The 14582-nt window shown below is 36.7% G+C and overlaps 1 protein-coding gene across 6 annotated transcripts in view; it reads right to left on the reverse strand.

Annotated features, from left to right (window-relative positions):
* Window positions 1–254: 254 nt before the first annotated feature.
* The window catches only part of LOC124532332 (poly(rC)-binding protein 3), a 203276-nt gene continuing 188948 nt past the window's right edge, over window positions 255–14582 (reverse strand). For 4 of the 6 annotated variants that reach the window (XM_047107196.1, XM_047107195.1, XM_047107194.1 and 1 more), the window contains 9 exons: window positions 14365–14481; window positions 13037–13189; window positions 12347–12454; window positions 11715–11834; window positions 9202–9303; window positions 7787–7880; window positions 7072–7196; window positions 6372–6526; window positions 2975–5031 (listed from right to left, as the gene is read on the reverse strand). In XM_047107196.1, the coding sequence (XP_046963152.1) occupies window positions 4740–5031; window positions 6372–6526; window positions 7072–7196; window positions 7787–7880; window positions 9202–9303; window positions 11715–11834; window positions 12347–12454; window positions 13037–13189; window positions 14365–14481 (1266 nt within the window). In that variant the 3' untranslated portion in view covers window positions 2975–4739. Of the gene's footprint in view, window positions 1936–2974; window positions 5032–6371; window positions 6527–7071; window positions 7197–7786; window positions 7881–9201; window positions 9304–11714; window positions 11835–12346; window positions 12455–13036; window positions 13190–14364; window positions 14482–14582 lie in introns of those variants that run through there. The other 2 variants (XM_047107199.1, XM_047107198.1) reach the window with 2 other exon arrangements.

Here is a 14582-nt window from a genome sequence, read left to right on the forward strand (position 1 = left end):
TATAGATATTTGGCACTAAAGTTCAAAAATTCACAATTAAATACTGGAAGGGAAGACATAAGGGATACGTTAGGGATATGTTTGAAGATTCTTTATCCTAACCGTGAAAGTGGCCTTACTCTAGGGTGCAAAAAAATGTTATTGGTGGTTTAAATCAACGTGTTTCAATTTTTAAGATACCCAATAGTTTCGAATATTGAGTGTTACTTTTTATATATTAACTTGACTGTTTATTATTGGCATTGTTGCATGTATTTTGGCACAAAATATTTGATAAAATGTGGCACTATTTCTTTCTAAAAGATCAAAAATACTTTACTGGAAAGCATCTTAATACACTGGTCCTATACTTACCTTAGTCTAGTTAAACCTAAACTTTTTTTTTTCATTTTTGTTTTTTATGTCGCTTACCACAGACTATCTAAAATCTCAATCTAAGACTAAATATCATGAGCAGTCTGGAGAGGGTAATAAAGTAATCGAAATAAAGTGTTCTTAATTCACTAAATTGTAACTACATTCAGAATAATTTAGCAATAAATCCACAACATTCATAATGTTAAACAAATTCAACAATCTTTGGCTTTGATCCCTGGACCAATATTATTTATTCGACTTAAAACGCTGTTGCCGATGTACACGAGGTGTTTATGTTAGAATTCTTCAAATGTTAAATAAATTAGAAGACTATCACATTTAGTAACACTATTTTACATCTAACGTCTTTTTTGTGATAATAGACGATATTTTAAAATATAATATACTGAATGTTTCAGTTCGCCACCGTTTCTCTGTTAATGTAAGTTTCTTAAAGGATTTGATCCCATCGGTTTCGTAAAGCCACATCGCGTTCGCACGACGGACCTTGTAAAACTTACAGACTGGCTGTTAATGACAATTTTGTACGAGTAGAATATATCAAAAATCGCAAGAGGAAACAATTTATCATAACGTCAAGAGCGTCCGAACTTTATTACAATTGAAATGACTCCCGAAACAGCCGGTCGCACCTCGAAACAAAAATGTCCTTCGGTGCGGTTCAAGTAACGAATAACATTCGATTTTTGGAACAAAATTGTCATTAAACGCGAGAATGTAAGAGTGCTTACTGTAACACCTAATTTTCCAGGTAATTACGATTATGTTATTTACAAATATTGTCTTTAACCCTCTCACTCTGTTCGCTAGTCTAACGCTAAGCTACGTCAGCGGATCCGAGGTCGATTGTAACGCATCTACATCTAATGTACGCCGACGCTCGATTAAATAATTTCGAACATTTGTTTATTTCCGATCAGTCCTCTACCGATCATAAATAATGAAAGATCCAACCGAATATAGAATTATTTGACCGCTTAAATCCGTAGTAAATTCGATCAGCTTAGTCACTCCCGACGTCGGAAATCTTATTCCCTGAACAGTGAACAAAGGCAAAAAATTATAGATTCCTATCATGCGCTCCTCACATTTATCGTCGTGCACTGTTCACGGACCGAATAAATATTCAAAATCTCAGTCCTTTAATTAGTTATCATCATTCGAGTGCCCAACTAGTACCACTCCTCGACTGTCGATCACACGACCGACGGGTGAACTCCAATCAATCAAACATTGGAGAATAAATATAAGAATATCTAAAATACTTATAAACTCGTAACAAATGTAAACATACATTCAGCTAATCGCCGATCGCTTTCCCTCACGTTTCCCGATAGTTTGGTCGAAATGTTTATTTTATTTTATTTGAAGAAGTACATCGGAGCCAGATTCCCGTATTGCGGTTGGATGTAGTAGCGGTCGGTGTTGTAGAACTTGGTTGCAATGCTGGAAGTCTGGCCTCGGAGCCCCATTCAATGGATCGGCGCCTTGACGATGTGGTTTGGCGCGATGTAGTGGTAGCCGGGCAGTGGCAGCCCCGCCGTCTCCATCGTGATCCTGAAACGGGAGGAGCGGCTCAGTCTCGCGTCACCATTGGCTCACGTATTCCATTATGTTACGGTAAGTTGGATTTGGAAGCAATGAGGAGTTTGTCGGTACGATCAGTCGACAGGCGTCTCGTCCGTTACGTGGAATAACTAGGAGAAAAATTAAAATGTAGGGAAAGAAACATCTTACCAGGATATTGGATGATCCAGTGAGCTGTAGGATGAAGGTACACGATGGACCGAATGTCAGCTTTTCAGGTATCACAGGAATATTAAGTGTCTGAGTAGACAGGGAGGTGGCGTGGGTCTTGAGGAAGCTTTGTATTTCAGACCGTAATAAAATATTTATCTGTACCTGACACGAAAACACATTAGCATGGGAAAAGGAAAACGACACATTTCATTATGATTTTATTAAGTAAGTTCTTAACACTTTTTCTTAACAATACTAGCGAATAATACGATTCCTGAAAAGAAAATGTCTATTATCTTATAGTTAACATGATTTTAAATTACGAATAAAATTATATTGACAGGCAAATAATCTGCTTTCCACCTGGAACTATATCTAACTTTAAAACATTCGAATTGGACCTCGATTTTATGTTCGCCCTAACTAACGAGATATTGTAAAGGTAAAACGTAGTTATTATCCTCATCATTATCTACTCACAGATTCTAAACTAACTCTCCTTTATAACGTGAAGTACAAAACATTCCATTCTACGATAACTAACCTAACCTCTTAATTGATGACAAGTTTTCACAAGTTACTTTTATAAAATACTATTATTGCTGTGAAAGAGAAATATTCAACGTACAATATCATGAAAGTGGTTTGATATATAAAGAAAAAATAAATCGATAATATTTCGTTATATTGATAAAAATTCAGCTGTTATCCTCGTACATTTTAACCTTACTATCGAGAATCTAAGTTAATTAAAAAAATATACAGAGTTAAAACTCATCTATCGCCATCAAACTATACTTCAGTTTCATTATCAATGCGGGATTAATATACAAAATTGTTTCATTTTTTCGTTAGGTAATAGTTTGATTTTGGTACCGGTGATTTGGAACATAACTCACGAACAAATGAATGCCAGTATTTGAAGTATGGTTTGATGTCTCCGCTAGACACCCTGTATTTGTATTACATTAGACTTCTATACAATCGTTTACACGCGAAGCACTCTGTATACCTACAGCCTTTAAGCTTCTACGTATTTCTACTATTGTCACATTCCTAGTTATCGTTAGATGACTATTGCTTTGAGTGTAATTTAAATAAATAGATTTAAAAATTATTTACGTAGCATCGATTGAAAATATTTGTCAAAATAAAAAGCGATTTAACAAATGTAAAATTTGGAATTTTTCGTCACAAGTTATTGAAAAAATATTTCAAGACATAAAATATGAAAATAGATTTTTATAAAAATTAATATTACACTTTGTTTATACTAATATAAACCAGGGCTTATAAGTAATAAATATGCAAAAAAATCTACAAAGTTAAACCATCAGATTGAAAAGTAATAATAGTGGGTAACATTGCCCTTCGATAATATAAAAAAAAAAATGGCGACGAAAATAAGATGACGCGACGAAATTTGTAATTTTAGTAGAATGAATCTAAAGATTAGATCTAATCTAAATTCTATTTTTAAACGACTACCGACGGTATAAAAATATTAGCTATGCTTCATTTTTATACATAACTCTAAAACACGTCGTTAAATTTCACTAGTTGCCTCAATTTTGGTTCTCATTCGTTCTTAAAAAGAAAAACAAGGACAGCAAATGTACAAACAGCAGTCGCTTGTAAAGTACACGACTGGATGTGATCTTGCGTCGATGGAATTGGAATTTCAGAACTTGATAGATTATTATTTATTAAATCATTGATTTATTAACAGAAATAACGAGGATTTATATAGTTACAAAATTATACCATCGACATTATTTATACAACATTTCATTAAAAGCAGGAATAGATTGTTTTTTATATGCACGTTCGTATAAATGCATCTTGTCAAACTACAAAATGGATGCACTTTTATGATACAAATTCAACATCTAATAAGTGCCAATCTTAAGTCAACGTATTTTTCACCTCCTAAATGGAGATCTACACTACAAGATAATCATTATGAGGAAACGATACAGGCTCATTGAACATGACCGGTCATATTAAAAATATTATCTTTTGATGGAATTGTTGAATATATTCACGCATTTCGTGGATACGTTAAACAAAATTTATTATAATTAATCGTTAGTAAAAGGTTATATTTTACACAACTTCAATCAATGAAAAGTCACTATGTTTGTATCGCGAATTAGCTAAGAATCGTTAAAAGGTATTTATGTTTGCAACTGGTGACGAATTATACTACAACGGGTTTTCATCGAATGTTTCCCCGTTACTACTTTTCAACCTGTGTATACTTTAAGTAGACGTAACAGTCTTTTAAAATTTTACACCGACAACGAGATTCACAGTGCGTCACACACAAACAGTGACGTAATTAACTCACACCCACACAAACGTGACCCACTACGAACTCGCTTTAAATAAATACATTTCTAAAACATATAAAAGTATATTTCATCGATACCTAATACGACAGTCACGAGCGATCCGAGCCTTAGACGAAATCGTTCTTAAAACAAAAAAAAAACGGGACTACGAGGGAAGCGCGCCCGGAGCCTCTCGATATCGATATCGATAATCTTTGGACGAGCGACGTCGGCGCGAGGGTACGAGGAGAAATCGATCCGGCGGGAACCTGAGCGACGGCGACGCGCCTAGTAGGGACTGTATTTATTGCGCTCCTTGGAGGTCTTGGAGGGGGGTTCGTCGTCGGCGCGGCGCGCGAAGGTCTTGTGCGAGCGGTGCACGCCCGTGGTCTGGACGGGCGGCGCCGCTCCAGCCAGCAGGTCTGACAGCCCGCCAAGCGCGGACAGCGAGCTGAGCGCGCCCAACGCGCCGCTCTTGCTGAGCAGCTGAGCGAGCGGGATGGCGGACGCCAGCGGGCTCGTGCCGCTCCCGCCCGCGCCAGACGCGCTACCCTCCAGATTCGCCTTCTGAAGCTCCACACTGCGGGGCCGGGACAGGACTCACGTGAGGGCCAGGCGACAACCTGAGACGTCTCGATGCCGGACCGCGACTGCCTACCGACCACAGATCCCACAACGAAAGGGACCGAGTACGGAACGTTCAATGGCGACGTATGTGCCCGAGCACGGAACGTTCAATGTACAGTATTTATGCCTACACTAATGTATTTTTACGTGCGACCGACCTAAAATTACTACTAATTAAGTCTCTAGATGTAAAATTTTAGTTAAAACATTAAATGTTAATATTAAATATATTTCATAGTTTTTTTTTATTACGTACTAAAGAAACATTAGTTAAAATTTAATATACTATATTATGTATTTAAATATTAGTATATACAAACAGTATATTAGGCATTCACAAAAACAAAATCCCGTAGTAGCTTAAAATTACGGTTAATCGTCACCAAGATAAATGTTAAAATTTAAGGCATATCATTCATGGAATGTTGATATATAGAATGCAGCACGGTTTTTGAAGGTCCGGATAAAATGGTCACTGGCTATTAGTTTGACAAGTTTTACAAAAATATAAACGTCCAATAACTGCAAGTGCGTCTGTGTACGCAACTATTCGTTTAATACAAGTTTATAATTAATATTTACCAAATACGATTTACTTAAGCGACTTCGTGGTTTTTATCTTTCAATGTTCATCACAGTCATTGTCTCACGGGTAACTAATTCATTATTGTATCGCAATATTCTTATCGAACGGATATTTAATTCCTGAATCTATAATAATTTTAAAATTGTTTTAATTCGGCTTAAGTTATTATATAAGTTAGTTATATAAATATGAGAATGAAACAATACTTTCGATTAAAACAAACTGCTCGAATTTGTTTTGGTAATACTAAAAAAATACTCTCAAAATTTATGTGGTTTGTTACAAAATGAATTGTCAAATAAAGTGTCGTCATGGAGCACACACTAGTCAGTTAAATAAACTTTAGTTTAAACGGCGATTATATCAGGTTGCGTTGCTCAAAAATGTACTTTAAAAAGTTATCAAATCGGTAACACTATCTAATTAAAAAACCGCCTATAGTACTTCGGAAACCCGGCAATACATTTTAATTTTTTGATTTGGTTGCGCATAATATCGAAGTGAAACGTTTAAATTAATTCGGTCATCGAAACGCCTCAATAATAGGTAGAGACAAATCAAAGGAATGTCAGGGGATGACAAATAAACTGTTGCTTAAAGGTGGACTAGGCATAACGTTTTGGACGAATGGGTTACAATTTGTTCGTGGGGCATAAGTAGGGATATTTTAGAGGATTCGTTAGTTTAAATAATATAAAAATACTTGCCTCATATTGATGAGATACTGGGCCAGAGCAACGGAGTCCGGGTTGCCGGAGATCGTGATGGTGCGGTCGGTGCTCCCGCCCTCGCGCTCCTCACAGTTCGATATCCGGATCATTGCGCCTGAGATTTGGCGAATTTCTGCGATTTTGGTGCCACCCTAAAAATTTACGCATCATATTTCAATCACACATCAATCATTAGCCTATAGCTGTCCACTGCTGGAAATAGGCATCAAATTTACCTATAAATAATACACTAGCGAAATAAAGTATAGTACGACACAACTTAGATGTCGCATCGGCAAAATTCGTAAAACCGATCACATCCGAATTGAGTACGCTATCCTAAATTATCAATATTTATTTCTCATGCGAATATGATCTTTGCACAAACGTAATAACTTGTAATATCATATGACCTAATACATTCGTCAATTTGACGCGTCGATTTAGATGCACTTGCTTTCTCTGACGCGTTAATCTATAGCGACGAATAGCGTCGAATGGCGCGATAGGGAGCTATTTCTATTGGTTGTGTAAATCGGCAGTAATCGGTTTTATTTTCATTCCATTGCATTTTCCGATGCTACATCTAATTTGTGTTGTACTATAATTAAAGATTTTGGGCATTCTTCGCGTTAGGTTTAAGGCACAAAATGAGCTAGCAAAGATGATGATTACAAGGCGAGAGAGCGCGACCGACCTTGCCAATGATGCAGCCGATGAGTTCGTTGGGCACCGTCATCTCGTGCGACTGCTGGTTGGTGGCGGGCGTATTGCGCGTCTGGTTGGACGTGCGAAGCTGAGAGCCCGCCAGTGCCGCCAGCGCTACGGATCATCATATATATACACATACATACACTTACAACCCTCCGAAGTTACCATACGTGTTATTTTGATTTACATGACAGAACTACAGCCAAAATGCTATCTGAATAGTTAGTTACCTATATTGAATACCATTTATAAAGTGTTTAGTGACAATCAGATAGCACAAGTTTGAGATGGCTCCGTTACAACCCTCCGACGTTATCATACGCGATATTTTGATTTACATGACAGAACTACAGCCAAAACGCTATCTGAATAGTTAGTTACCCATATTAAATACCATTTTAAAGTGTTTAGTGATAATCAGATATCACATTTTCGAGAATTCCAAGCGATGATATTTTGGCTTGACAAATATTAATTAGATTGTATAAGTACTGAGAACTTTGACACCGCATCAGAATCACTTAGCACTTTTTAGAACCGAGTGGATTGTAGACATATTCATCAATCTCGCCAATTTTGGGTCCAACGTTTGAAGTTGAGCCAAAGCAAGCCAACACAAAAGGACCAAAATGAAAAAGTTTTTACGAGACAGGGTTCTGTTCAGGACTGTTCTAGCCTCCAATAGGGTTTAATGTGTTTACCTGCTGGATTAAGACCGCCAGTGTTCGCCGGTCCGAGACCTCCAAGTCCGAGAGCAGCTAATCCTGCTAACGGAGACTTAGCTAGCCCACCCATCTGAAAAATAACAAATTATAAGTATATCCTGTTGAAAGATTGAACAATAGATACGATATAATGTTTTCAAGCTCCAGCTGCTTGTTTTCATCTCCGTTGATATGATGAGGATGGGATCGCTGGAAAGGGTTGCCTGGGTAAAAAATAGTTTTTAGAGTAATAAATATCGTTCCGAAGAAAATTCGCATTTACTCTGCAGGTTTAATTTACGTATTAAAATAGAAAAACGGTTTTATATTTTATCGAAAGAAATTAATATTAAAATATAATATGTTTTAAGTGAAAAAACAGGCAATGCGAATTCTCTCTGCTCGAAAGTCCACCACGTTGTGAGTTTCGAGTGGTGCTGCCCGTGAAAAAATGCATTGCCAGAATTGGGAGGAGGATAAATTCATTTTGATTTCTATAACTGAACAAATAGTGTCATGTATAACATGCACTTCACGGCGGTTAATCATTGAATTATAACGTATTACAAAAATAAAATCGGTCAAGGCGTGGTAAAGGCTAAGTAAGGATAGGTGCAAATATAGGAACGTCGAAAAAATCATTTGCGCCATCTTAATGCAAGTGAATGTTTAAAACTTAAAGCTCGTCTCGGCGATGCCAGAAAACAAACAGATAAAGCTTGATATATTACGAATAGTATCTACGAATATATTATCTACATAATGATTGAATGTACGATTGTGCTGAAAAAAATGGTAGGATAACTACTTTTACGGCTGTTAAATATTACACACTAACTATAGGGGTCAGGTAAACGTGCATCATTTCGAAGCCAGGAATTGGATATCATATGTACTTCCTAGCAAAGCATAGGGTATCAGCGCAAAATAAATTAATAAATGAGACCATTCCACACCACTGGGACATCTACATCATTCGCATTTAGTTATTGACTACTACGGGGATAATGAAAGACATCTAAGCCAACTTGGGGGGTATGGGGCAGCACCAATCACATAAATTCACTCCTTATCCCACTCAACCTCATAGAGAAACGGCACATCGCCAGTTGTTGTAAAAAATTATGTATTGTTGAATTAGTTTTCTTATTGTTTACGAATAATTTGCGAGAATTTGAGGATTTTGAAAATCCAAATTTTAATAATTTCTTTTGTTTTCTATATAAATGAGTGATTTTGTTTATTCGCCAATATTTTTCTTCTTCTATAAAATACTCCAAAAATACAACGATATTAATTCTCCTGACGAGCATCCCGCCCCGCGATCACAGTGAAGAGAGCATAGAGATCGGAAGAGTCAAGAAGTGGTAGGGGTTATCGGGGCTCTATGAGGTCGGGCGGCGGTCACTCACAAGGTGGTGTTCGTGCAGCGGCGGCAGCAGGTGAGCGGGCGGCAGCGCGCCCACCAGGGGCGGCTTCATCTCCAGCACGGGGAACACGGGCGCGCACACCGCCTGCCACACCACACCCGTCACATACGGAACCCACTCTAGCGCCTAGCCCGTGCCAGCTCGCGATATCGCCACACATACGCAACCCACTCTATCGCCTAGCCCGTGCCAGCTCGCGATATCGCCACACATACGCAACCCACTCTAGCGTCTAGCCCGTGCCAGCTCGCGATATCGCCATATCGCGTACGCAACCCACTCTAGCGCCTAGCCCGTGCCAGCTCGCGATATCGCCATATCGCGGTAAGCACTTCACTTCTAACATCTCGCTTTTTTTTATGGTATATGTTGGCGGACGAGCATATGGGCCACCTGATGGTAAGTGGTCACCATAGACAATGACGCTGTAAGAAATATTAACTATTCTATACATCGTCAATGTGCCACCAACCTTAGGAACTAAGATGTTATGTCCCTTGTGCATGTAGTTACACTGGCTCACTCAACCTTCAAACCGTAACACAACAATACTGAGTACTGTTGTTTAGCGGTAGAATAACTGATGAGTGGGTGGCACCTACCCAGACGGGCTTGCACAAAGCCCTACCACCAAGTAAATAAAATCGCTATACATACTAATTTGTTTACACTTTATATTCAATTTTATTTTCAAGTATTTAGTGATCAGACGTTGGTGTAACTTTACACTAAACAGTATTGTTGAATTCCTGCACGTTTTTTGCTAAATATGTCATGTAAGACCAAGATTAATTTATAAAGTGTTAACAAGTGGAACATAGGCACCCAGCTGTTGTGGCATATAATAACAACTCTCAATAATATATTATATCCTGATTTATTTACCTATACTTTATTATTTGTATAATGTATTATTTATAATTACGTTATTCGTCAAGTTTATTAAATTAACAGTAATTTAACCTCACTAGTTCGTCAACTGACTTCCGATTAGTTTATTAAAAGAGATAGGACGCGCCAAAAGGGACGCCATTTTGTTTTTAAAAAAAATACCTGTAAAACGTTACGCTGCACTAGTATATAAAATTGAGAGTGTGAAGTGTTTTTTTATTTCTGAACCACAAGTTTTAACAGAAGATTTAATCACAACGAAAGAGTCGGATCGAGAGCTAATTAAAAAGTCCGCAACAATAAAAGTAAATGTAGTAAGAACCTAATTCCTCAGAATTCAAGAAAAGTAGACCTATTCTATAAACCTTGAATTTATTTTCGTTATCACCGTTCGAGCGTTCCAGAATAGTCTCCTTGTCTTTGTTGTCGCTTCCTCTTAATCTTTTATTCTAAACAAAGCGGACAATGCCACACTCTACTCTTGTAAATATGAAAACATTATACAGATTGTATTATGCTTTCATTTTACGTTTTTCTTTTCAATAAAAATCATTAATCTTAAATTTGTCAACCATTGAAAATTTTTCAGTCTGGGGGATGATGACATCTTAAAATTAATAAAGGCGTTGAATTCATTTTTTTATTTATGCCGTTTCGTTTTAATTTCGAGGGATGAAATCACCTCTTACCAGTCTCCAAATCACAATCAAGTTTAACACAAGTGTGTAAGTTTCTCATCTAACCGCTCCCGGTGATTAGAATAAAGTCTCTAATTTGCATTTTAAATACTTCCAGATCGATTTGTTTGTTAAATCATCATTCGAACATAATAATGGTTGGTAATGGTAGGTAACCTTAACTGTTTTTATTTTGTCAAATCAACAAATTTGTCAACGAAAATAGCCGCGATTAAACGTGAGCAGTATAAGGAATATATATATAAAATAATAATTCTAAATTTGAAAAATGAGCATTTTCTTAATTTACTTAGGTTTTAAATATATCAAAGCATCCGAACTAGGCACATAAACTAAACCTATGCACAGCCGTTAGTTTGGCAGCGATTATCCCCGTTTTTATTTAGTCGAATTTCATACATATGTGTTTTGACACAGAATACAAAATTAAATAAATAAAAAACACAAAACTTTTTCTTTTATACTGTGTAATGTGTGTGTGTGGATGCGCATGTGTGTGTGAAAAAGTGTGGACGTAGAGAGTAGAATTGTTTACATAAATATACATTTACAATCAGATTAACGTAGGCGAAAGTTTTCCGATTCGCTAAGCGACGATAAGTGTTTATATATTTCTTAGTAATCCTGAAAATCATATAAAGTAATATCCTGTAAATTCCCACTGGGTCTTCCTCTTAGGAAGGAGTCTCCAGCATTTGGAGAATGTAAAAGGGGTCATTGCTCCAATGACGGATGGACATGTGATAAGTTTTCATACAAGACATTAATTTTCGTCACAATATTTTTGTACATCGACGAGCATATTTATAAAGAAAAGAGGTTTTTCTCGAGTTTCTATCCTGGATCTTCAGTTAAGATTGAGGTGATTTCACCATTAATAATTTTGTATAAACGAATTCAACTTACATCTTGCGCCGGTACGGCATAATTTCCCTGTATTGTGTAGGCTTGTCCGCCAGCTAGTATGACGGGTCCTGCGACATTTGGCTTTGGTCTGTATGGAATTGTTGCACCTTTTGGTGGACTCTGGACATAAACACAACATCAAAATTTTATTAAGTATTATATAATAGTCACAGAATTTATATAGGTTAGTTTACATTAAGTAGATAAGGATATCAATTATTAGTATATGCTAACCAGGAATTTTACTAATATCCTTTAAAATCATACTATAAGTAAATATATAGTCATAAGTGGTACTAGTATATATACAATAAATTTCCTGCCTGCCTTGCCTGTAAATTTCCCATTGCTGGGCTAAGAGCTCCTTCAAGGAGAAGGTAAGGAGCATATTCCACCACAGTGCTTCAATGCGGGTAGATGGATTCACATGAGGCTGAATTTCGTTGAAATTAGACACATACAGGTTTACTTACGATGTTTTCCTTCACCGATAACCAACATATTAAGCACATGAAAATTAAGTAGTGCCTGGGTTTGAACCCGTAATCATCGGTTATGGTGTACACACATTCTAACCACTGACCTATCTCAGCTCGTTAGTATTTATATATAGTATATATATTTGATCTCACCTCGAGCATAACACAGCAAATGTGATAAATGCACTGTGTTATAGCATCGCACGTGCCACTGATCGTCACCGCTCTCTCAGTTGAGTTTGGAAGCATCTCACTTGCAACCTTTAATAAAAATGTTAATTTATTTTTGATTTATTAATTAAAAACTAATACAAATATTATAGTTACAATATGAGAATGCACTATTTTACTAGATTGAACTAGTAATAGCAGAGTACAATGTTTTTAAATTAATGATGGATACAATGTTATACCTGTAAAGATTTTATCATTTTTGGACATAAAAATCAATAATATTAGTTTCCTCAGTATTTTTAACTTGTCAATTTAATTATCAATGTCATTTATATAAAATTTTAGGTCTAAACTTTATTCTCATTGTTACTTAAAGGGTGAAAGAGGTTAAGCTTGATTCGCACCAAATTTCATGAAAATCGATTCAGTGGATAATCATATGAAAACGTACCAAACAGACAGAGTTCCTTTGTATTTATAACACAGTATAGCCAAAAATGGAAATAAAGTATATTGGAAACTCATCGGTGTAGTAGCTGACTTTGGATATGTTCGAATCGGGTACTGAGTTTTTGTCAAGAGAACAAATGAATAGTAGCGTCCCCGAGACGTGAAGTTGGCAGCGGTACCTGTATGTTGGCAGCGGTACCTGTATGTTGGCAGCGGTACCTGTATGTTGGCGCCGGTGACGTCACGGATCTCCTTGATCTTGGAGCCGCCCTTGCCGATGAGCGAGCCGCACTGCGACGCCGGCACGATGAGTCGCAGCGTGATGGGAGCGCGCGAGCCGCCGCCGCCGCCCTCGTTGAACTGCGAGCACCACTGCAACGTGTACGACACTCAGCGAGGCAGCCGCGATACGGGGTTACATGGCCATCACTACAGCCACGAGGGACATCATATTGGTTCCCAAGGTTGGTAGCACATTGGCTATAAAAGAAATGGTCAATGTTTCTTACAGCGCCATTGTCTATAGGCGGTGCTGACCACTTACCATCAGGTGGCCCACGTCCGTCAACCAATAGCATAAAAAAGAGCTATGCGAAAGCGAATTGTCTATCCATAAATATTATACATCGCTCGTTCAAAAAGTGAATTTAGCTTGTAATTTTCGGCACTCTCAGCAAGGCAGCCGCGATAAAGGGTTACACGGCCATAACCACAGCCACGACGGACATCATATTGGTTCCCAAGGTTGGTGGCACATTGGCGTTGAATAGAATGGTCAATGTTTCTTATAGCGCCATAGTCTATAGGCGGGGGTGATCACTTACTATCAGGCCCATATGCTCGTCCGCCAACCAATAGCATAAAAAAAAGCTATACGAAAGCGAATTGTCTATCCATAAATATTATACATCACTCGTTCAAAAAGTGAATTAAGCTTGTAAATTTTCTAGTAATCAAAAATCTTATACACATTACTTGCGGGCAAAGTAATCGTAAAACAACCCAGAATTGATAGAAGAATTACCGAAAGTATTATTATTTTCCACAATTACGTGAAATTTACGTTTGGAGAACCCTAGACTACCATTCTATTTGTTTATTATTTACGTAAGATAGTTAGAAAATATTGTCATATTAATTCAATCAACCAATTACTAATCACCTATTCATTTTATCAAGTGATTGATAATGTTTTGTAATTGTTACTTAAAGTAGTATTTTCTATACAAAATGGATGCTTGCCTAACGAATCCAATTTATAACTAAAAACTATTATTGTTTTCGAAAATTTCAATACATAAGTAAACATTCACATGCATAAGTAATATGTTATGATATTTAAAGTATAATTATACTTTAGTGTGATTAATAGCCGTTGATTATGATTTATTCTTATCTATAATTAACATTGATTATTATCAATAAATCATTTATATCGAAATATTCCTCTATTATTTCAATTATTCCTTATATATTTTACAAAAAATTTAAGAGTCAAATTTGTTGTTTTACATGTGTTTATAATATTAAAATATTTCTATACAAACCTCTTCAAACTTCTTGCAGATGAGTGTGAAAGCTTTGAATATAGCACTCGTGTTGCCAGTGACTGTAACAATTCTCTCTGGACATGATCCATCTGATATATTGATTTTAGCTCCAGACTGAAAAAAAAGGCAACGAAATCATTATTAATTTCTCTTAAAAATCTTAAATCCTTAACTTGAAATGAAACCAAATCCGGAAGTTAATTATAAAAGTGATA

Source organism: Vanessa cardui, chromosome 9 (assembly GCF_905220365.1).
Source record: "Vanessa cardui chromosome 9, ilVanCard2.1, whole genome shotgun sequence".
In the NCBI taxonomy this organism is placed as follows: Eukaryota; Metazoa; Arthropoda; class Insecta; order Lepidoptera; family Nymphalidae; genus Vanessa; species Vanessa cardui.